Source organism: Lactuca saligna, chromosome 4 (assembly GCF_052625555.1).
Source record: "Lactuca saligna cultivar CGN05327 chromosome 4, ASM5262555v1, whole genome shotgun sequence".
Taxonomy (NCBI): domain Eukaryota; kingdom Viridiplantae; phylum Streptophyta; class Magnoliopsida; order Asterales; family Asteraceae; genus Lactuca; species Lactuca saligna.
The window spans coordinates 70,628,089-70,652,015 of NC_136420.1; the positions used below are offsets into that span (position 1 = coordinate 70,628,089).

At 37.1% G+C, this 23,927-nt stretch overlaps 1 protein-coding gene across 1 annotated transcript; it reads right to left on the reverse strand.

Moving 5' to 3' along the window:
* Positions 1–22,958: 22,958 nt before the first annotated feature.
* Positions 22,959–23,720, reverse strand: LOC145039737 (uncharacterized). Its single transcript, XM_078987757.1, has one exon. The coding sequence runs from the start codon at positions 23,718–23,720 to the stop codon at positions 22,959–22,961; it is 762 nt and encodes a 253-aa protein (XP_078843883.1).
* Between the last annotated feature and the right edge of the window lie 207 nt (positions 23,721–23,927).

Here is a 23,927-nt window from a genome sequence, read left to right on the forward strand (position 1 = left end):
CGTACACCAGTGTATGCCTCGGGTACCAACCCTTGAGCCAACACGTCCTGCGTACTCCCTAGGTACGCCCCATGTACTAGGGTTTCCCTTAAACCCTAATATACTACGAAGGCCATAAGCTCCTCATTATAAATCCGATTTCGATGATCCTTATATCCATGAAAATGTAAAGAGAAGCTCAACACTTTAATCAACTCATACATGCCTTACAATTTCCCAAACAAAAATCCAATTTCCATAATATCTCGATCTGACATATTACTAAGATACCCTTTGGATCCAAAACACAAACCGAACACCCAGATCATATAAATTACATCATTCACCTCCAAATGAATCCAAATCTCAATTTCTCAAGGGTCCTAAGTCTACTAATACCTAATCTTTGATCACCACCCCAAAATGGGCAACGATTCGGAATAGGGCATTACAAATCTCCCCCGATTAAATTAGATTTTGTCCTCGAAATCATTTCTTATCATCCTCGGCACGTAAGAAAACCTAAGCATCAAGTCCACAACCCCGAGCATACCATATCCTTCCCAAGGAAATCAAAACCAATGTTGACAAGGCTCTCGAACCCGAAGATGAATGCATCCTTTCTCAACCAAAAATAATCCCATGCAAAATAACATCTACTCAACCTGAAATCTGAAGTCTCGAAATGGTCTGACTCCCTGACAGACCGCCCATAGTGAACCATTGCCAAGTCCATTCTACTTATCCCCCAACCAACGGATCAACTCCTGATAATCAGAGGTTCCCACTAGAAAACAGTTCACAGACCAAATGTTGTTGTCAAAAACCTTTCACTTGACCAAAGGGACCGATATTCCTTCATGGGAAGGCTGATCATCCTGATGATAACATTTCCCCGAACACAAAGAACAAGGCGAGACGAAATTGGAGATAAACCTTCTAGTGTGTGAACAAGAAACTGGTTCATTTAATTGCCGAATCAACACACTGATGCTAAAAATCTTGAAATTCCATACTTTCATGACCCCCACATAGAAAGAACTAAACCAAAACACCATCATAAGAGAAAAAATGAGACCATCCTTTAAACCTGTACCCTTCGACTGATGCCTCTGACATACAGATTCCTTAATTTGATTCGTATGAAATAAAGATCCTACATATAAACACTCGCAATTCCAAATGTGAGTTCTCACCCAAAAACCAACCCGATACTTAACTCATAATCCGAGATCCAAAGGTCTAGGTTTGCATTTCACCTAAAACCTTCTGATTCACAGCAACCCCTCACTAAACAGGGATATAGAGAATCATAAACCATCATTGAGACTACTAGTATCGCACCTGGTCCAGCCACCAGGTTCCCAAGATTCCAAATGACAAGGCTACCTAGCCTAAACATCCCATTGCACCATTCGATGTCCATACACTCAATCCTGTAACCCAAGATCCAATACCTTGACCCAACGGTCTCTACCAGACCCCACCTGTATTGCTATATACACACGGTCTCTACCAGGTCTCATCCAAAGTAGTATGCTAAGCGTACACCAGTGTATGCCGCGCGTACCGACCCTTGAACCAAAACATCATGCATACTCGCTAGGTACGCCCCACGTGCTAGGGTTTCTCTAAAACCCTAATATAGTCTGAAGTTCATAACTTCCTCATTATAAATCTGATTTTGATGATCCTTATACCCATGAAATGGTAACGAGAAGCTCTACACTTTAATCAACTCATGCTCGCCTTACAATTTCCCGAACAAAAATCCAATTTCTATAAAAACCCGACTTAACATACTACCAAAATACCCTTTGGCTCCAAAATCCAAACTGAACACCTAGATCATCTAAATTACATCATTCACCACCAAATGAGTCCAGATATCAATTCCTCAAGTGTCATAAGTTTGCTAATACCCAATCATTGATCACCATCCCAAAATGGGCTACGATTCGGAACAAGGCGTTACAATATTTGTTTGTATAAGGTAGAATACTTGAGTATGAGGGAGTTTGTGACTGGTTACATATGCACCATGCATATCTTGTATGTTATATTTAGGAAGATTGAGAAAGTAGCATAAAATCTTATGAAGTCAATTTAGTTAGTATAATGCACTATTTACTCATGCCATGAATGGATGTGTGTGTTTATGTGAGATAGGTATGAAAATGGGTTATAGGAAGAAGTAGGAACTGAACATTCTTGTACTAGATATAATTCCACAAATTTCATGTATGTAGCCTTGTACTAAGACTGTTGAAAGCCAAGATACATACAAATAAAGTACATATGAATTTATGAATGTTTTAATGAATATATGAATTTGATGTATATAGAGAAAATCATGTATGCAATTAAATGTGACCAAAAATTCATTATACATAATTGTTATCATCCTTTGGATCTCACATGTGACTCATACATAATTATATGTGTAGGTTCAATCTTTTATGGACCAATTCCATTATACTTTACATATGTATTTAAACATATATTATAACTTTATTACATATGAGTGCCTTATGTATATATATATATATATATATATATATATATATATATATATATATATATATATATATTAGGCACTCATATGTAAAAAAGTTATAATATATGTTTAAATACATATGTAAAGTATAATGGAATTGGCCCATAAAAGATTGAACCTACACACAAACACACACACACACACACACACATATATATATATATATATATATATATATATATATATATATATATAACAAATATTTTTTTGTATGTTAGAGGTTGTCTAACTTACTAAAGATTAATCCTTACTCTTTAAAATCAAGCTTCACACATAAACATACATATGTGTATATTGGTGTTTTTATCATTCATATATATATATATATATATATATATATATATATATATATATATATATATATATATATATATATATATATAAACCATTCATCGAAACATTAATAATTTTCATCGCCGCTTTATGCGGGTGTACACCTACTATATATATATATATATATATATATATATATATATATATATATATATATATATATATATATATATATATATATATATATATATATAGTAGGTGTACACCCACATAAAGCAGCGATGAAAATTATTAATGTTTCGATGAATGGTTTTTTTATTCAGAAAATATTATTTGACTGTTTCATCGGCTATAAATTTTATGTTATATTAAAAAAAAATTCATTGCCCAACCTTTGGACAGACATCATGCTCATGTTAAATTTAATTTCATAATAATCATTGATATATCGTATATTAGGTCTAGTTATAGCAAATTTCTCATCGGTTGATCGACAATATTTAACCAATTTTGACAGTTGTTACATTCTCCCCCTCTAAAAGAATTTCATCCTAAAATTTGATTTGTAGCCGGGATGTCATCAAACAACTTGGGTACTTCTATCTCTTTTGGTCTTCACATTCCTAGGTAAATGTTGGTCCCGATTGAGAGTTATGGTGCACCTTAACGATAGGAATATGACTTTTCTTTAAGCGCTTGATTTCACAGTCCATGATTTCTACTGTGTCCTTGATCAAAATGAAGCTTACTGTTAAGTTAAATATCGTCCAGTGGTATAGTAAGGGTGTCCTCAGACAAACACTTTTTTCAAGTTCGAGACGTAGAGTACATCCTGTATGTTGTTTAGCTTCGGAGATAACTTGAATTGATATGCTATAGGTAAAAATATGTCGAGAATCTCAAAGGGTCCTATGTATCGCAGATATAGTTGACTTCGCTTTGCAAACCGCACTATACCCTTCCAAAGGGAGACCTTCAACATGATTTTATCCCCCACTTGGAATTCCAAAGGCTTGTGCCTTACATCGACATAGCTTTTCTAGCTATCCATTATCTCCCTAATTCTTTCTTTAATTTGCACTATCTTTTCTATACTCTCATGAATTATTTTAGGTCCAATGCACAATGTGTGACCCCCATGGTTCCTGGCCAATTGAGTATCTCCCACCTATGCCCAACATATTGATGATATGCATTTTAATCTGTAAAGAGCTTCAAATGATGCATCCTTTATGCTGGTATGGTAGCTATTATTCTAGCAGAACTCAATGAGCGATAAGTGAATGTCCCAAGCGTTACTAAAATCAATCACATAAGATCGGAGCATATCTTCCAAAGTTTAAATCGTTCATTCACTTTGTATGTCAATTTATGGATGGTAATTGTACTTATATCCAACTTACTTCCCAGGGGTTTTTTGAGTGATTACCCAAACCTAGAAGTGAACTCACTATCTTTATTAGAGATAATTGAAATTGACACTACATGAAGCTTGACAATTTCCCTGATGTAAGTTCTTGTCAAGTTCTCCATCTTGTCAGTTTCTTTGATTGGTAGGAAGTGGGAGGACCTAGTTAGTCTATCGACTACTACCCAAATTGTTTCGTATCTGTTTGGAGTCTTTGGTAGCTTTATGATGAAGTCCACAACGATTTTTCCCACTTCCACTCGGGTATCTCCGGTTTTTGAAGCCGATCAGAGGCTTTTTGATGCTCTGCTTTGACTTTTAAATAGTTCAAGAATTTACGCACATAGGTGGATACCCTAGCTTTCATATTCAGCCACTAATATATCTTTCTAAAGTCTAAGTACATTTTATCTGAACCGAACTGAGTATCATGTTTTATGAGCCTCGTCCATAACTAAGTCTAGATATATCCAAATTTCGGTGTCTAGATTTGGTTCATGAAATAACAGGTTTCATCGTACCCACGTTTAAACTGTTTGCCAATACCTTGCCGGTAGTGTTTCCAACTGGTAGATTGGCATAAGAGTGTGGCTGGAGAAGGTGGCTCGTGGCAGCGGAGGGCGGGCTTGGTGGTGGTGGTAGGTGTTGTGTCAGCTAAAAAGAGATAGGATAGAAGGGGAGATTGGGAGAGAGGTTGGTGATGAAATGAGCAGATGAGCCCCTTCTATTTATAGTAAAAATTGTTAATATGGGTGGCCGAGATCATGCCGTGTGAGATTATCTCGGGCCACGAGCCCAGAGTTCTTGATCTAACATTTCGCAAATTTTTCGAGTGTGTAGGTTTATACCAAGGTTCTAAAAAGCACAACATGGCTCGAAGGATTGTTCTTGACGATAAGCTTTAACAAATTAATGTCTTAAGTCATATATGTATATAAAAATGAATAGTAGTAGAAAATATAGATAAAATTATTAATTTTAGACAAAATGCTGCCTTAAGTCATATCTTACAAACAACATGACTCACTAGGTTTGACTCACTACAACTCATAAAATCTTGACACTTTTTGACCTAATTTTTACGGTTGTTACATTGGAACACACTAAGAAAATTTTGAATGAAAATGAGGTTGAAAAGACAACCTATTGATGTTCTTTAATGGTCGATGGATTGGGGGGGGGGGGGGTGGAGGAATGGAAATGAATAGCGCTAATGAACTTCTTAGGGGCTGTTTGGCAGGATCTGAATTTTTAATAGCTGAATTTTTAAGAGGTCTGAATTTTTAAGATCTAATTTTAAAATGTTGTTTGGTTGGAGCCTCTGAATTTGTTGTGCTGAATAATAAAGAAAACAATTTTACCCTTCTTTATGATTTCTTTCAATTACAACATAATTTCAGCCTTTTTCTTATTAAGGAATCATACGTTGAAAACTATAACAAGTTCTATCACTCTAATTTCAATCTTTTAATAGAAAAATACAATGCAAATATAATGCTACTTCATGTTACAATAGTCTGATCAGCCAAATTTCATTCTCGTTTAATATCACTCGGGTCGGCCCAATACATGGGTGACTTGGGCTTAAGCCCAGAGCATCATATTTTTAAGGTCATCAAAATATAGTCTAGATATCATATACTAATGGCCCAAAATTAACCGATATTTTGTTATCTCTGATTAGATTATGGAAGAGAAAAGAAAGTAGATGCGCCATATAATTATCCATCATACGCATATAGAAACAAAACGTCGCTTGGTGCTTAGAAACTTGTTGTGGTTGGGCTCGTTCTATGGGGAAAATCAATGCATACCTGGAATACATCTCCCATAAATCAAAAGTAAGAACTACTTTCTCTATTTTTCACTTCGAGTTGACGAGTCATAAATCGATTTTTTGTAGCTTTGATTTCTCCAATTGATATGCTTTCTCTGTCTTTCAAATCTCAATTTCTTAGTATAATGTTCAACACTTATCAATCAACACTTAGTCCCGATATTAGCAACAGTTTCTCTAATTGGGTCCGATTTTAAGGTTTGATTTTGTCTAATCAAATACATCACAGCTGATTATGAAGTTCTGATTTAGTGGTTCACTGATTTGGGTGTGATTCTTTTCTTGTTGGTGAGTTCCAGGTAATCAGATGTAGGTATGGTGAGTTCATTGTTCATTCGAAATCTATGTTAATTTAGGTTTGTTCAGAAATATGATTACTCTCTTATATATCTGAATTGATCTCTATTTGATTACTGGAAAAGAGTGCAAGTCCAAAGAGTAAAGACTTATTTGAATTTATTTTTTAATCTGATTATGTTATTATCATTTATTGAAATTTGGATTTGTATTTTTTGTATCTAATTTCTTTATTGCATTTGAAATTAGATTTGGGTTATTTCTCTATAAATTTCTCCATGTTTGAGCTCAACAATAAGATTTGTGTATGTTGTTTCAGAAATTAGATTTTAAGATTTTGGTGAGTTTAAATTCATTGATGTTTGTGTTCAATGTATAACCATCCTTTATAATCTTTTGTGGTATGTTTATGTGATGTGAAGCAAGTGCTATATTTTTGATTTTGCTATCTTCATAATTCAAATTTGGGTTTTGTTGTTTGATAAATCAGATTTGGGTGAGTTTATTCGAAATTTGTGTTTATTTAGGTTTGTTTCAAAAATACGATTACTTTCTTATATATCTTATTTGTTAAAAGGGGATTATTGACGGTGCCGGTTACAGTTGTTTTCGTGAAAAGAAGTTTTTCAAAATTGAAGCTCGTGAAATCGTATCTCCAAAGTATCATGACTCAATAAAGATAAGAAAAAATGAATGTATTAGCAATTTTAAGTATTGAAAGTGATTTTTTACAAAATATTGATTATTGTAAAATTAGAGATGTTTTTGCTTTAAAAAATAAACGAAAACATTGTGTGATAGGTGATTTTTGTAGATTTTTGTTTGTATAATTTGTTTGACTCTAAGATTTACTATATTTTGATAATTTTTTAAATATAAGGGCACAAAATTATAATCTCGCCCAGGGTAGTAAAAAACAACTGACTAGCCCGAATATCACCATGTGAAAACCAACCATTTTGTAACGTATAAAAAATAATTAATTGCCAGCAAGATCTTCAGCTTCATGAAGTATCTTCAAATTGACATGTTATGCATTCATCATAACACATCAACCTGTTAAGCAAACCCAATGCTGATGAAATCATCAACCTGTTATACCCATTTTCAAAAATAAGTCAATAAAGATTTAAAACTTGTGATTTGATTCTAATGATTCACAATCAGAACAACTTTCCATCAACAAAAATCAAGACCATTGATTCCAAAAATACACTTGCTGATACTAGAAAAAACCATAGCAAGTTTCATAAAAATAACAATCCTAACAACCGATGGAAAGGAATCAATCTTCAAAATCATGTGTCAAAGGTAACAACAAATTAAGGGATACGATTTCATGTGTAGACTTCAATCCAGCACACCAAAAAGATAAATACTAAAAACAACATCACAGTAAAAACACCACAAAGACGCAAAAGCGCACCACCATTTCAAGTGTAGACTTCAATCCAATAACGATTTCAGAAATAGGTTCTTAAATTAACCCTAGAAGAAAGTCAATTTTAGAGAACCATTACCTGATGTTGTTATCGACGAGATTAACGGGGATGGAGGGCGGAGTAGGCGGTGGCGTACCTGATGCTGTTATCGACAAGATTAACGGGGATGGAGGGCGGAGTAGCGGCGGCACAGGAAACGGCTCTGGCGGAGGTGGTGACTGGCTGGTGGCGAGAGTAGAGTTGGAGGGTTACAGGTCGTCGGAGATGGTTAGGAGGGAAGAAGATGTTGTCTCGTGAAATAGAACAAAGGAAATGGAATACGCTTTTGGGCAAAACGGGAAAGAGCATGCCCTTTTATTTTTTCAGATACAACGCCAAGTCTGAAAAATTCAGAGGTTTTTTTGAGTTTAAGAGGTAAAAAATAAGATGCTGCCAAACACCCTATATCAGAAAGTTTAAGAGACTGCCTCTTAATTTCTCAATTCAGAGGCAAAAAAACAGCCACTTAGTGAATACTCCATGAGGAAGTATATTCGTTAAATTGGTTGATGCATCTAGTTATTTACATACGGGTGATAACGTGTTCAAATTATTTGACCGTTTCTCCAAAAAGTCAGTCTATATGACGCTATTCAAATTTTCACACGGAGTGCAACAATGTTTTTTTTTTCCAGTAAGACTTATTTTCCAAAGCCCGTAAAACTTATATTTTTATTTTATAAAGCCCTCAAATTTATTTTCCAACGATAGGCAAACTAACGGAAGATAAATACACTCATATCTATTGAACCCGCTAACGAAGAAAACGAGAGTAAAAATTGCACCAGGTAGAAAATTAATATAAAAATAGTATACTGCGTATAACTATAATTTCTTTTAACTTACTTTCAATTTATTTTATTTTATTAAATTAGCGTTGTGGTGAATGCAATATGGAGTTTTAACATTCATAATGTTTATGATCAAGGTGATAAACCTTACTTGTTGTCGGTTGTGAGCGGAATTGGAGCATATTTGAATATGTAAGTAGCTCGTTTTTTGTGATTCTAAATATAGATATTCAAAAGTATTCTAATTTATAATGTTTTGTAATAAGTATGATATTTTATTTATGTAGTGTAACGCCCGCAGATCCGGGCTAGTCAATTTAGAAGCAATAGGGGTCAAAAATAAATTTTCGACAAAAGATTATTTAGAATAAATAATCTTAACCAAGTTGTAGAATATGTCACGAGGTTTCTGTACATATAAAAAACGCCGAAATCCGAATTATAACGAAGAAGTTATGGCCCGCCGAAGTTTTACGGCAAAACCAGCACGGCACCGGGAGACGTAAATAGTGAATTTACGATAGAAGACTTTTTAGCCTTGGTAATCTAAACAAAAGTTGTAGAATATGTTAAACTAAGAACATCGATAAAAAGAACGCCCAAATCTGACTTCGTATGAAGAAGTTATGATTTTTCTAAGATTCGGCTTAGCAGTGCACGGCCCGAAACTCGGATTTTAGTTCGAGCGGTTTTTGGCTTACGCGACCTAAATGAGAGTTGAATATCTCATTAATAGGAACTCAACGGTAAAAAGACAGACAAAAATGGAGTCCGTATGAAGGAGTTATGAATTCTTCGCGGTCATTTAACAATCTAAACGCCTCCTACTATTAAATTTGAGATCGGTCGAGAATTAGCCGATGGAGTCTAAATGAAAGTTGTAGATCTTGATTTTACCTACGCGTGGATATAAAGAACGTCGAAAACGGATCTCGTATGCGAAAGTTATGATTTTTCTAAGTTTGAAGGCTGATACGCGATAGGGGGTGACGTGGCACCACCAGAATTGGACACGTGGCACCACCAGAAGGCCACCACATGGACCAACTCGGCGAGTAGGTCCCCCCTACTCGGCGAGTAGACCATTCAGCACCCCTATAAATAGAGGTGCCGGGTTCCATTCATTCTCACACCTCAACCCTCTTCTTTCTCTCTCTAAACTCTCTCTCTAAGCCTCCCTAACCCCCTAAAGCCTAGGGTAACTCCCTAGCACGAGACGGAAGCCCCGGAGTGCCCGACGGCTCCGAGAAAAGAGCCTTTCGGCTTGGAAACGCTGCTCCAGCGAAGCCCGGTTTTCGAGAAAAACCTGCTGTAAGTGAGCTATGCCTACGCTATCTTTAGTATAGCTTATGTTTTAATATAGTAACATTATTAGGAACTTATAATGAGTATTTGGGCTATTATTATGAGTTATATTGAGTGTTATTTAACGCTTATATAATAATAATAATAGTCAGACTATTAATTAGTCACGGTTATCGTTAGACTAAACCCTAGTGGTACTGGTACTAGGTTTTTTTGAGAGTATCGAAGCGCTGTCCGAGTGCTGAGTCACCACCTTTCAGGTGAGTGCATGGTCCCTTTCATCTTACACATAGATATGAAGTATTTTAATATAAATTACGTGCTATGTGTACATATTGTCTGAATACTTGTTGTATATGCTGGATGAATGATTTATACATGTTTTAAATGATTTAAATTGTATATTTATTTTATATCTACAAATATGTTGGGATAAAACATGGGTAGATGAAATAGTTGGTGAGTGATGAAATAAAATAATGAGAGATAGGTGATGATAGGAAGGTGATGATAGATAGGTGATTATGAATCGGTGATGTAGGATACTACAACCTTGTCCGACAATTTGGAGATGTAGTCATCTACCAGAGTATAGATAGCGACCGCGGACTATTATAGACAACCCCGTGGAAACACCAGCAGGCTAGTACCCTGTACGTGATGAATTACGAGTTCAGGCGATGTTGTAACTACGTATTCATGCGATGATAGTCTAACCCATATTATGAATTACGAGTCCAGGCGATGTTGTAACAACCCGAAATTTGTTCGTCGCCAAAACCCGTTCTACCCGGAAAGTCGTCGCTATCGGATCCGTTCCGATTTCTCTTTGGAATAAATTGATAAACTTATATGTTTATTTTATCCGAATGAGTGTGTAAATCACTCAGGAACTTATGTTATTTGCCCAAAAACATTTATTTCATGAGTTTTTATAATGTTCCCGTCGGGTGACGGAAACTCAATCGGGTGCAACCAAAAGCCGCGTTTAGCGTCGGTATCGGGTAGAATTCCACCACGTGCAAATTTTAGGAACTATATAAACATGTTTCAGCCTTCATTTGAAGCTTTTCCTTCTCTCACTACTCTCTCTCTAACCTCTCTCCAAAATCCAAAGATTAAGTGTCCAAAACTCAATTTTTAAGGCTCCAAATCCTTAAGGTACCTTCCTAGCCTTAATCTATAGCATGTTTAGCTTCCAAACTAGACACTTAATCATGAAATTGGACAATATATATGAGTTTACGGCCTAAGAAGGTGCTTAGGCCGTAAACACCAAAAATGATGGGTTTTGAGCCCTTAAACCCCTCCTTGACTAGTTTGGACTTTAGATATGGCTATGGGACTTTAAAATATGGAATCTAAACATGTAAAACTTGAATTTTGTGATGTTTGGAGGAGTTTACGGCCAAGGATCATTCTTGGGCCGTAAACTCATATAATTAGGGTTTTCATGCCCTTAAACCCTTCCAAATCACTCCTATGGCTTAGATATGAATTATAGGACCTTGATTCTAGCATTTGGACACTTGAAACATGAATTTTGGGGAATTTAGATGAGTTTACGGCCAAGGAGAGTTCTTGGGCCATAAACTCCCCAAAACTTGGCATAAATCCCATTTTAAGGTGTTAGAAAGCCATCCGACACCACCAAAAGCCTTGGAATAAATCAAGGGACCAACCAAAAATAGTTTGAGGGCCTAAAACACATCATTTGTGAGGTTTCTAAGGGTTTACGGCCAAGACTTGTTCTTGGGCCGTAAACTCCAAAATTTTTGGTGTTAGAATGCAAACTACACACCCCTAAGGCCCTTAGATGAATTTTAGAAGTCCTTTCATGCAAGTTCTAGACCTTGAAACACCTTGGAGCACCATGTATTAGAGTTTACGGCCATGAAGGGGGTTTCATGGGCCGTAAACTCCACAAACACCCCAAAAATCCCATGCAAACTCATGTTAGGCCTTGGATTAATTCTACCAATCACATGTGATTTGTTCTAGCACCTTTTAACATCATTTTCTTGGAAAAATAGGGGTTTACGGCCATGGAGCTATGCTAGGCCGTAAACTTCCATAAAGGGGGTCTAATTGATGTTTTATAATCATTCCAAGTCCTTAAACCAAGTCTAGAAATTATCCCCTAAGTGTTGGAAGTCAAATTTGCACCATAAACCACCCATCATGAGTTTACGGCCGTAAACTCATCGGGATGGGTGTTTAGGCCGTAAACTCCCATAAGGGGAGTGTTCCTTTGATGTCCCAACTCATTTCCCAAGTCCCTTGTGTCACTCATGTCCCTAAACGCCACCCGGGTCACTCCAAACACTTGTATCGGAGTGTTATCGCGACTTGAAGCAAGTGTCCCTATCATATGAATAAACTAAGTCCTAATTAGATACAAATGTGTATCTTTACATGATAATTAGGAACCTCGTGTGTTTACAAGTTCCGGATCAACTCTTAGCATCCAAACCGTCTCGTACCTCGTCCGGTGAGTTCATACCCCTACGGCTTTTTCACTGTTTTCAATGTTTTCAGGGGGGGGGGAATACAAGCAAACTATAACTGTTTTCCAATCACAACATTGATATGTTTCAAACAATATCTGACAAACTTATAAAATCTTTTACTCCTTATGTATTATGCTGAGCATAAGGAATGACTATTCAATTTCAACTAAATGGATTTTAGTTAAGGAAACAATCAAACTAATCAAATTATTATGGGAATAATTTGGGGGTCTTTTCTGTTCTTTCTATCGTATACTGATATCTATATCAAGTTATTAGATAAACTATGTCTGTTTCAGTTTATCTCCGTATCATTTGAATGTATTGTCAGATAATTTCATGTATGTATCTATAGTTACTGTACTATGTTTCATAACTTACTGTATGTCGATATCTTATGAGAACCCTGTGAATAGTTTAGTACTGGTTTGTGAGATAGTCACTACCCTTTATGGATGATCATTAAATCCTCCCCGAAAGTGTAACCAGAGTCTCCTGGAGGGAGAGCGCGGAATTTGTGAATACATCTATTCGGGACTGACAATCCCACACCTTAACTGCTAGCTACAGTTAGGCGGGCACGCCTAGGGTGACAAATTTCTGGATATCGTTCGACGTCTGACAAACGTCAAGGAGGTCACGTTGTCGTATTAGTATGGTTACCCGACTCACAATATGTATTAATATCAGTTTATTCACAGTTTGGGTTTTATATCTATATCTTTCGGGATAGTGATCCCATGGTTTCATATCTATGTCTTATACGGGATAGTGGTCCCATGGTTTATTTCTATATCTCTTTCGGGATAGTGATCCCATGGTATTATCAAACTATTTTATATCGATGTCCTATACGGGATAGTGATCCCATAGTTTATTCCTATATCTCTTTCGGGATAGTGATCCCATGGTATTAACCTAATTATTTTATATCTAGTTCGGGATAGTGATCCCATGGTTTTGTATCTATAACTTATAAGGGATAGTGATCCCATGGCTTTCTAAATCTATATCTTATACGGGATAGTGATCCCAAGGTTTTGTGTCTTCAACTATATCTTATACGGGATAGTGATCCCATGGTTTCAATCTATATTTACATATATACATTAACTTATCTAGTGTCTAGTCCGGGATGATAGTCCCATGATCTTAAACCTGTACTTTCGGATGTGTCAAACTATCTTATATATGTCTTTCGGGATAGTGATCCCAAGATTTTCATTATATAGTTTTGGATGTTAAACTATACTTTGTGTTATACAACCGATCTTACAATTAGGAAAATATGGGATTTTCCTGGGGAAAATACAATACATAATCGAATTGGTAACCAATGATAACTTAACCAACTTCACATAAGAAAATATGGGATTTTCTTGGATAACATATATTTTCAGAAACTAAAGGAAATCGATACATTTTCATAAAACAAAACCGCTTATGAACTCACCAGCTTTATGCTGATTTTCAAACCGCTTGTATTCTCAGGTCCAAGTTAGACAGGTACCCGGTGATCTCCTTTCGGTGAAGACGGAGTGCGTGGAAGACTCGTCTCAACTTTTGTTAATATGATGCATATGTATATCTTGTATAACTTTACTTTTGAAACAAATGTAAACTTTCATATATATGTAATGTGATGTTTGTTTACTGTGATTACTATGTACATTGGATTTGATACACAACGTGGTAGTCAACCCCGGAGACGTTTCCGCCTTTGGTTTTCGGGGTGTGACAAATGTTGTGGCTACGTATTCATGCGATGATAGTCTAACCCATATTATGAATTACGAGTCCAGCCAATGTTGTGGCTACGTATTCATGTGATGATAGACTAACCCTTATCATGATTTACAAGTCCAGGCGATGTTGTGGCTGCGTAATGATGCGATGATACCCTAACTCTTGCTAGACACGTATTGAGGGAGTAATCCCCGGATTAGTATTGTCTATGCAATGTAGGCGATGATCCTTAGGTAAAGTTCATAGGAACAATCATGTAAGGAAATACGATGTAAGGAGATGAGAAGTAAATATGATATAGGAGATGACCCTTGAGATAATATCTTTAGGGAAGACTAAAAGAAGATAATGGGGATGGGTAATTGGGTTGATTGTTTAATTGTTTAAACATAATAACTATATTATTGTGGGTTGAAAACCCTATGTACTCACCAGGTTTCCCAACCTGACCCACTCAGTTTATTTACATCACAGGTGGCGATATGAAGTGACATTACACTGAGAGATTTAAAGAGATGTAGATCACTAGTGTAAATAATTGTAAGTTCTGTTTATGCTTATGTTTCTGTATTAACGATGACATCCCAAACGTTTCAAGATGAATAAAAATACGTTTCTTCGAAAATGTTTTAATAACGTATTTATCGTGTTTTTCTGGGAACAAATTCTGCAACCTTTTTATAAAATGAAGTACTCTGATTTTTATAAAGCATAAACAAAATCGGTCTTTTCTGGCCGTGATTTTGGGGATGTCACAGTTGGTATCAGAGCATTAGTTTAAGCGAACTAGGAATATGGATTTATCTCTAGACTTAAACTTAGAATGCTAAGCGATGATTGTGAGGTGTGAGCACTAGCTTATTTTAGGAATGATGCCTAAATTGCTTTTATGTGCTAAATGATTTGTGATATGCATTATATGATCGGATCTATGGTCTGTTGCCGACCGGATCTGGAAATTTTATGTGCTCAGGTTTCTAAACGTTTAATTACGATATTAGAACTGGCATGTAACTTTTTGGAGTAATAAAGAGGAATACGCGTCTAATTCTTCCTCTATCTATACTCTCGTCTCGATACACCAAACGCTTGCTTTGGAAAATAGAATGTCATGATAAGGACTCATAAAGAATTGAGTAAGTGGAGGAAATGAAAAGACTTATGATAGTGAATGACACTTATCGGAAGATATCATAAGAGTGGTATCTTGCCTTTAGAATATGTCATGTTGTACGTTTAGAGGAGTACAGTATGTCCGAAGTACACCTTCGATTGGCAGGATGATGGAATGATTGGCGTAATTCATGAACTTGACCCATCGTATGGTATTTCCACCGAGCTGAAGCAGAATTGATGATTGAAGATACGCATAGAAGAAGTCCTAGTAGAGTCTAGGGAAAATTTTGTGATTGTTTGGACACATTTTTATGTGATAAAAATTGTTTTGTGATAATAACTTTTGAAAACTGCGAGACAATACTTGGGACGAGTATGAGTAGGTGTGAAAGGTAGTAGATGCATATACTACCGGAAGCACAGGACTCACGCTTGGATCAGGGAAAGTCACAAGGTTACCAAGAAACTAGTAATTGATTTCGATTTATTCAAGTGTGTTGTTACCATTGTTTCGGTAATGACTAAGATGATTGTTGATATTCCGACCCTAGTGGTCATATCGAATTGAGTCCGACTACGATGAGTATGTTACACGGTTCAGAGAACCAAGTTTGATGTAGCGTCCGACTTAAACCAAACGATTGAAATCAAAGCGATCAATAGAAGTATCGCGCTCGTTGTTAAAAGAAGATGGTTGCTAGAGATGCTACCTTTTTAGATGTGACTAGAACATGAAGGAAGGTATAGACTGTTCTGGAATTTGACTCTAAGAGACCTGAGTCTGAGCATTGCAACATACGATGAGAGGTTATTAGAATATGACACATCAGTCCATTGTATTAATAAAAGAACTTATCTTAAGTTCGTATCCAGTGAGGATCGAGATTGTGACTTGAAGGTCATAATTTGGAGTCTAACGTGAGACAGAGAGCGTATGCAAGATCGAGCACCGCCTGTAGTCAAGGAGTCTAAGAGTTAGATACACAAAGTTATGACTTAGGATGAATAGATAACAAATGGAGTCATCATGTGAGCCCTGTTTCGTTGATGATTCCGGGACGTAATCATCCTAAGGGGGAGATAATTGTAACGCCCGCAGATCCGGGCTAGTCAATTTAGAGGTAATAGGGGTCAAAAATAAATTTTCGACAAAAGATTATTTAGAATAAATAATCTTAAACAAGTTGTAGAATATGTCACGAGGTTTCCGTACATATAAAGAACGCTGAAATCCGAGTTATAACGAAGAAGTTATGGCCCGCCGAAGTTTTACGGCAAAACCGGCACGGCACCGGGAGACGTAAATAGTGAATTTACAATAGAAGACTTTTTAGCCTTAGCAATCTAAGCAAAAGTCGTAGAATATGTTAAACTAAGAACATCAATAAAAAGAACGCCCAAATCTGACTTCGTATAAAGAAGTTATGATTTTTCTAAGATTCGGCTTAGCAGTGCACGGCCCGAAACTTGAATTTTAGTTCGAGCGGTTTTTGGCTTACGCGACCTAAATGAGAGTTGAAGATCTCATTAATAGGAACTCAACGGTAAAAAGACAGACAAAAACGGAGTCCGTATGAAGGAGTTATGAATTCTTCGCGGTCATTTAACAGTCTAAAAGCCTCCTACTGTTAAATTTGAGATCGGTCGAGAATTAGCCAACGGAGTCTAAATGAAAGTTGTAGATCTTGATTTTACCTACGCGTGGATATAAAGAACGTCGAAAACAGAGCTCGTATGCGAAACTTATGATTTTTCTAAGTTTGAAGGCTGATACGCGATAGGGGGTGATGTGGCACCACCAGAATTGGACACGTGGCACCACCAGAAGGCCACCACATGGACCAACTCGGTGAGTAGGTCCCCCCTACTCGGCGAGTAGACCATTCAGCACCCCTATAAATAGAGGTGCCGGGTTCCATTCATTCTCACACCTCAACCCTCTTCTTTCTCTCTCTAAACTCTTTCTCTAAGCCTCCCTAACCCCCTAAAGCCTAGGGTAACTCCCTAGCACGAGGCGGAAGCCCCGGAGTGCCCGACGGCTCCGAGAGAAGAGCCTTTCGGCTCGGAAATGCTGCTCCAGCGAAGCCCGGTTTTCGAGAAAAACCCGCTGTAAGTGAGCTATGCCTACGCTATCTTTAGTATAGCTTATGTTTTAATATAGTAACATTATTAGGAACTTATAATGAGTATTTGGGCTATTATTATGAGTTATATTGAGTGTTATTTAACGCTTATATAATAATAATAATAGTCAGACTATTAATTAGTCACGGTTATCGTTAGACTAAACCCTAGTGGTACTGGTACTAGGTTTTTTTGAGAGTATCGAAGCGCTGTCCGAGTGCTGAGTCACCACCTTTCAGGTGAGTGCATGGTCCCTTTCATCTTACACATAGATATGAAGTATTTTAATATAAATTACGTGCTATGTGTACATATTGTCTGAATACTTGTTGTATATGCTGGATGAATGATTTATACATGTTTTAAATGATTTAAATTGTATATTTATTTTATATCTACAAATATGTTGGGATAAAACATGGGTAGATGAAATAGTTGGTGAGTGATGAAATAAAATAATGAGAGATAGGTGATGATAGGAAGGTGATGATAGATAGGTGATTATGAATCGGTGATGTATGATACTACAACCTTGTCCGACAATTTGGAGATGTAGTCATCTACCAGAGTATAGATGGCGACCGCGGACTATTATAGACAACCCCGTGGAAACACCAGCAGGCTAGTAACTTGTAGGTGATGAATTACGAGTTCAGGCGATGTTGTAACTACGTATTCATGCGATGATAGTCTAACCCATATTATGAATTACGAGTCCAGGCGATGTTGTGGCTACGTATTCATGCGATGATAGTCTAACCTATATTATGAATTACGAGTCCAGACAATGTTGTGGCTACGTATTCATGTGATGATAGACTAACCCTTATCATGATTTACAAGTCTAGGCGATGTTGTGGATGCGTAATCATGCGATGATACCCTAACTCTTGCTAGACACGTATTGAGGGAGTAATCCCCGGATTAGTATTGTCTATGCAATGTAGGCGATGATCCTTAGGTAAAGTTCGTAGGAACAATCATGTAAGGAAATACGATGTAAGGAGATGAGAAGTAAATATGATATAGGAGATGACCCTTGAGATAATATCTTTAGGGAAGACTAAAAGAAGATAATGGGGATGGGTAATTGGGTTGATTGTTTGATTGTTTAAACATAATAACTATATTATTGTGGGTTGAAAACCCTATGTACTCACCAGGTTTCCCAACCTGACCCACTCAGTTTATTTACATCACAGGTGACGATATGAAGTGACATTACACTGAGAGATTTAAAGAGATGTAGATCACTAGTGTAAATAATTGTAAGTTCTGTTTATGCTTATGTTTCTGTATTAACGATGACATCCCAAACGTTTCAAGATGAATAAAAATACGTTTCTTTGAAAATGTTTTAATAACGTATTTATCGTGTTTTTCTGGGAACAAATTCCGCAACCTTTTTATAAAATGAAGTACTCTGATTTTTATAAAGCATAAACAAAATCGGTCTTTTCTGGCCGTGATTTTGGGGATGTCACATGTAGCTATATTCTAATAAAAGGAACTGACTAGAGCAACAAAAGTTGAATGACCTTGTTTATAAGTATAATCAGGCTTTAGGTTGGAGGTATAATATGTGTGATACAATTGATCTGATTATGTTGGAAGACATAACTATTCTAGATTTGAGTAGATCGAAGGCATAGAGGAAGAGGAAAATGCCATGTTCTTCAACGTTGAGGATTTGACATGCGGTGAGGTTGCGACTGCAGTTGGAGTGATGAGGCACCTTATTCGACAAGAAGAATTAGGAATAAAGGGGTTTTCAACAAGTCTGCATCAAGATCCAGAAGAAAAGGTTTAATAAATCAGGATGATGAATAACTTATGTGAAGAAGAAAATGATGTAGTGGTTTATAGAGATTTTGAGCTGTCATCCGCTGGAGATGATGATGATGAGCCTATGTTTGAAGATCTACACAATCTTTTATTTAGGTTTTTGAGTTTAAACTTGCTTTAAAATTTTAACATGTCACTTGTGTTATTTATGTTTAAAAACATACTATTAGTTGATTACAATTGCTATAAAGATGTCTAAAAATAAAATGACTAAGTTATTTAGCTAGTTTAATGGTTTGGTTGCTTATTTATTGATTATAATAGTTATAATAGTTGCATAATAAATACATTTTAATTGTTCATACCTACCGCTAGTTACAAAATAGTGGTGTCTATTAATCAGTATCACTATGTAGCTTATGCATAATTTGTTGCTGTTTACAGCTATTTGATATCGACAAGTATAGTATTAACAATGCATGCGAGATTTGGTGCTCTTTGGAACTTCCTTATCGTAATGATTCCTTGGAATGTATGTAACACCCCGGATTCCCAGGTATTATTTTTATTCTTTTATTTTTGGGTGATTGTGAGAAGCCTCGGCGAGTTGGAGTCTAAACTCGCCGAGTAGGATCGCGGTTTTGTGTGCGGGTTCGCGTCTGGACTCGGCGAGTCCAAAAGTGGACTCGGCGAGTCCATGCTGTTTAATGAAACCCTAATTTCTAGGGTTTGAGACCTATTTAAAGGGGCTTATGGTCGTCATTTGCAGCCACCAACCCCAGAGAGAAACCCTAAAGAGCTTTTGAGCGTTTTGGGAGAGAGAAGAGGCCATTGTTGACTTTTGAAGCTTGGTTTGGCAAAGCAAATGAGATTATAGCTAAGAGGAGGCAAGGGAGGTGGACATCCTTCGATTTTGGAGCTCAGAGCATCATTTTGGAGGTATATTTTGGCTCCCTTTTCTTTTGTTATGATGAACATGGGGGTTTAGGGTTTCTTGACCCCTTTGTTAGTTAGATTTGATGTCCATTTCGTCCCTATTTGTGATGAGGCTTGATATGGGATCCATAGAGGTCCAGAGAAGCTTTATTCCTTAAGCTTTATGAGGATTCATGGGAGTTTTGACCTAGAGTTATGAGATATGGGGCTAAAACATCATTTAGGAGCAAATAGTTGTTGTTTGAGCACCAAGGTTTGGACTTTACGTGATTATCATGCGTGGGAAGGCCAGATCTATGATTGTATGGAACATATCTAACCTCAGAAGTGAGTTTGAGTTTATGCATGGCATGGACTCGCTGAGTCTGAAGAATAGACTCGGCGAGTAGCATGAAGTTTGCCCGTAACCACTCAGCGAGTGGTCTTGTCGAGTTGAGGGGTCGACTCAGTGAGTCAGGGAGAGTCAAGGGGAGGGACTGATTCAAGCCGAAACTCGCCGAGTTGTTCTTGAGATTCGGCGAGTTGAGTCGTGGTGGCCCTGCGATTTATGTCAGGTGAAACTCGTCGAGTCAGAGAAGTACTCGGCGTGTCAAGAGAGGATCCAAGGGAGTCAGTGGACACGTATAGACTCGCCAAGTCGCCCTAGTGCACTCGCCGAGTCCGGTCAAAGTTGACCGTTGACCTTGTTGACCTTTAGGGTTGAGTTCAGTTGTATGTATGAGTGTATTACTTTGTGTGATTAGGCGGAGGCTAGATCACATTTATTCCGAGACAGATATTTACCGAGATACGCGAGGTGAGTCTTCTCACTATACTTTACCTTGAGTAGGTAAATAAAGTTATGTGATACAGTGTTTTATATATATTGTTGTTGCACTGCATTCTTCTATGTGATTTATGCTGTGCATGCTTGCAGAGTTAGAACCTGAGGGTTCACATAGTTTGGGTCCACGGACCCACAGAGTTATAGCCTCGAGTGGCTAATATGTGTTATATGTGGTATTTTGGGGAACTCACTAAGCTTTGTGCTTACAGTGTTTTGTGTTATGTGTTTCAGGTGCTAGTGAGGATCGCGGGAAGGCACCGGCTTGATCAGTACACACACGGGATTTTTATGCTATGAGATCTTGGGATTGATATATGTTATGAATTGAGTTTCAAACAATGATGTTTTTATGATAAATAAATGAATTATGTTTTTATAAAATTCGAAAAATTGTTTTGGAAATTTATGGTGTTACAATGTATCTAAACTCTATGATATTCTCTTCGCCAACTACACAAAGGTTCTTATTCGGTTGCTGACTTGGCCACAAGTTTTGGCTATCTATTATCAACTAGTTGCTATTGGACATCCAGTCATGAGATGAAAAAATCTTGTTGGTTTCAATGCAGTCATCGGTCTTTATCTAGGACTTTCTGAACAATACAACAGGTTGTCAAACCATAACCATCATTCTTTGACCTACTTTTCAAGCCGCGAACCACAAGCTCTTTCTATAATTAATACATAAGGCCACCTATTCAGTCTTTGCTTTTGTTGCCCTAAAAAATCAAGTTAGCCAACTTTCCCTTCATGGTGTTACCCTAGTAGCCGATGTCACTCCCATAACTCTTGAGGGGGTTCCTTGGGTAGTCGTGGTCCTGGTAGACTTCCTCCCCCATTGTCAATCTAGTCGTAAAAATGAACATTATGCGATCACATGTCATGATCTTCCCACCTTTACTAAATATTACTCTAGTGTATATGCTAGCTTAACCCAAGCTTTTCCAAGGCCAATGTAGTGACACCGACAACAAATCTAGTTTGTTGATTTAGGTTTATCCTCCCACATGAATGATTCCACAAGCATCCTTGATTCCTTATCATATTCGGCAGAGAACACATTGTTTTTGGAAATGGTAATTATTTAAATATTTTACACATTAATGTTAACTCTTCTATCCCCTACAAAACTAAACTAATAGATATCCTTACCAAGAGACATACCTACTCTACTTTTTGACAACATCGGTGCCTTATTCCTTAGCAGAAATCTCATTTTTCATAAGAGGGCCAAGCATATTGATATTGATTACCATTTTATACAAGAATTCATAGATTTAAATCAGTTGTCAGATGAATATTCAGTTCATTGACACACATCCTCAGCTAGCCGATATCTTTAGAAATAGTCTTGCTCAACCTCTGTTGTACGAAGTTTGTACCAAGCTCCGTGTTTGTCCACCACCTTTCGGCTTGAAGGGGGAATTTCAGATAATATCTGTTATGATTCAAGTATTTAATTTAGAAAATGGTAAGCGGTACACGTTAGTGTAAATTGTTTTTTCTCTTTATAAAATTGCAAGATTAAAAGTGAATAGTTCAACTGAAGAATATATAGACAATTTGTTTACTTTGTTCAGGATAATAAGTAAATATTGTAAACTAAATGTTGCACCTTGTATAGCAAGGAAAAGAAACAAAATAACAAAAAGTGAGGAATACGAGACAAAACTAAAAACAATGAATAATATACTTGAAAACTAGTTCTAGAATTAAATTAGAAAGACACCTACATCTCATAGTTATACTAAAAGAAAAGCTATTTGACTACAACTCTAAAACTAAAAGAAAAGCAATTAAATTAAAAACTTCCAAAGAAAAACCCACGGATCAAAATCCGATTAACTTAACAATCACCCCCTTAATTGGATTGGTCATACCACTCGTTCAAAACACCGACGGTTCCTCTTCGATTAGACCTGCTTCTTCTTTCTCCCATTTAGGACACTCGTTTTTATAATGACCAAACTCACCACATTTGTAACATCTAACGTGACTTTTTATCCCGGACACGTTCATTACCATCTCGACTTCTCTCGGACCCCCGACCTCTTCTCCGGTCACGTCCAAAGTCACCCCGATTTGAACGTCCATTGCCACAATGCTTAAAAACATGTGATTTTTCCTCACTAGCCAAGAATAACCCACCTTGAGTGTCCTCCACTTTCTCGGTTCCTCTTATAGGCTCCTCGTATGCCTTCAATCTACCAACCGCTTCATCAAATAACATTAAATCCAACTCGAAACAATGCTCTATTGAAGCCACGATTTGAAGAAACGACTTAGACATCGAATCTAGTAACCTTTTTATCAAATCACCTTCTTCAAGCTCATATCCAAGACTCCTTGCTTTTGATGCTAAACCACATAATTTTGTCACAAAATCATCGACTGTTTCACCCTCTTTCATCCGCAAGCATTCAAGCTCCCTTTTTAAGGTTGCAAGTCGAGCCATTCTCACCCGATCCACTCCCAGATACCGTGTTTTTAGCCCATCCCACACTTTCTTTGGTTCGGTGTAACTCGCCATTTGCAACACCATGTCTTCGGGTATCACTTGAAACAAAAAAGCAAGAGCGTGTTTTGACCTTTTTTGATCTGATGTTTCACCCGCCTTTGGTTCGACCATCTCCCATATGCCGTGTGCATCCATAATCAACTTGACTTTCACCGCCCACACCGGATAATTCGTTGGAGTCAAAACTGGAACTTGATATGTCATTGAACCTCCTTCTTTAACCAACGGCATCCTTTTCTCCTTAACCCCGACTTCTTTAATCAAGCTTATTCCGAGAGCACTCTTCCACCGGACAACAAAACAAGGTCACGACCACCTTTACCGTCTTCTGTTACCCGCAAAACGAACCGATTCAAAGTCACCCACTTTAATGTTTTCCCATTCGTTTACTCCGCGCCTCCGGTTAGTCACTCACAAGCCCGATTAAAAGAAACCGGG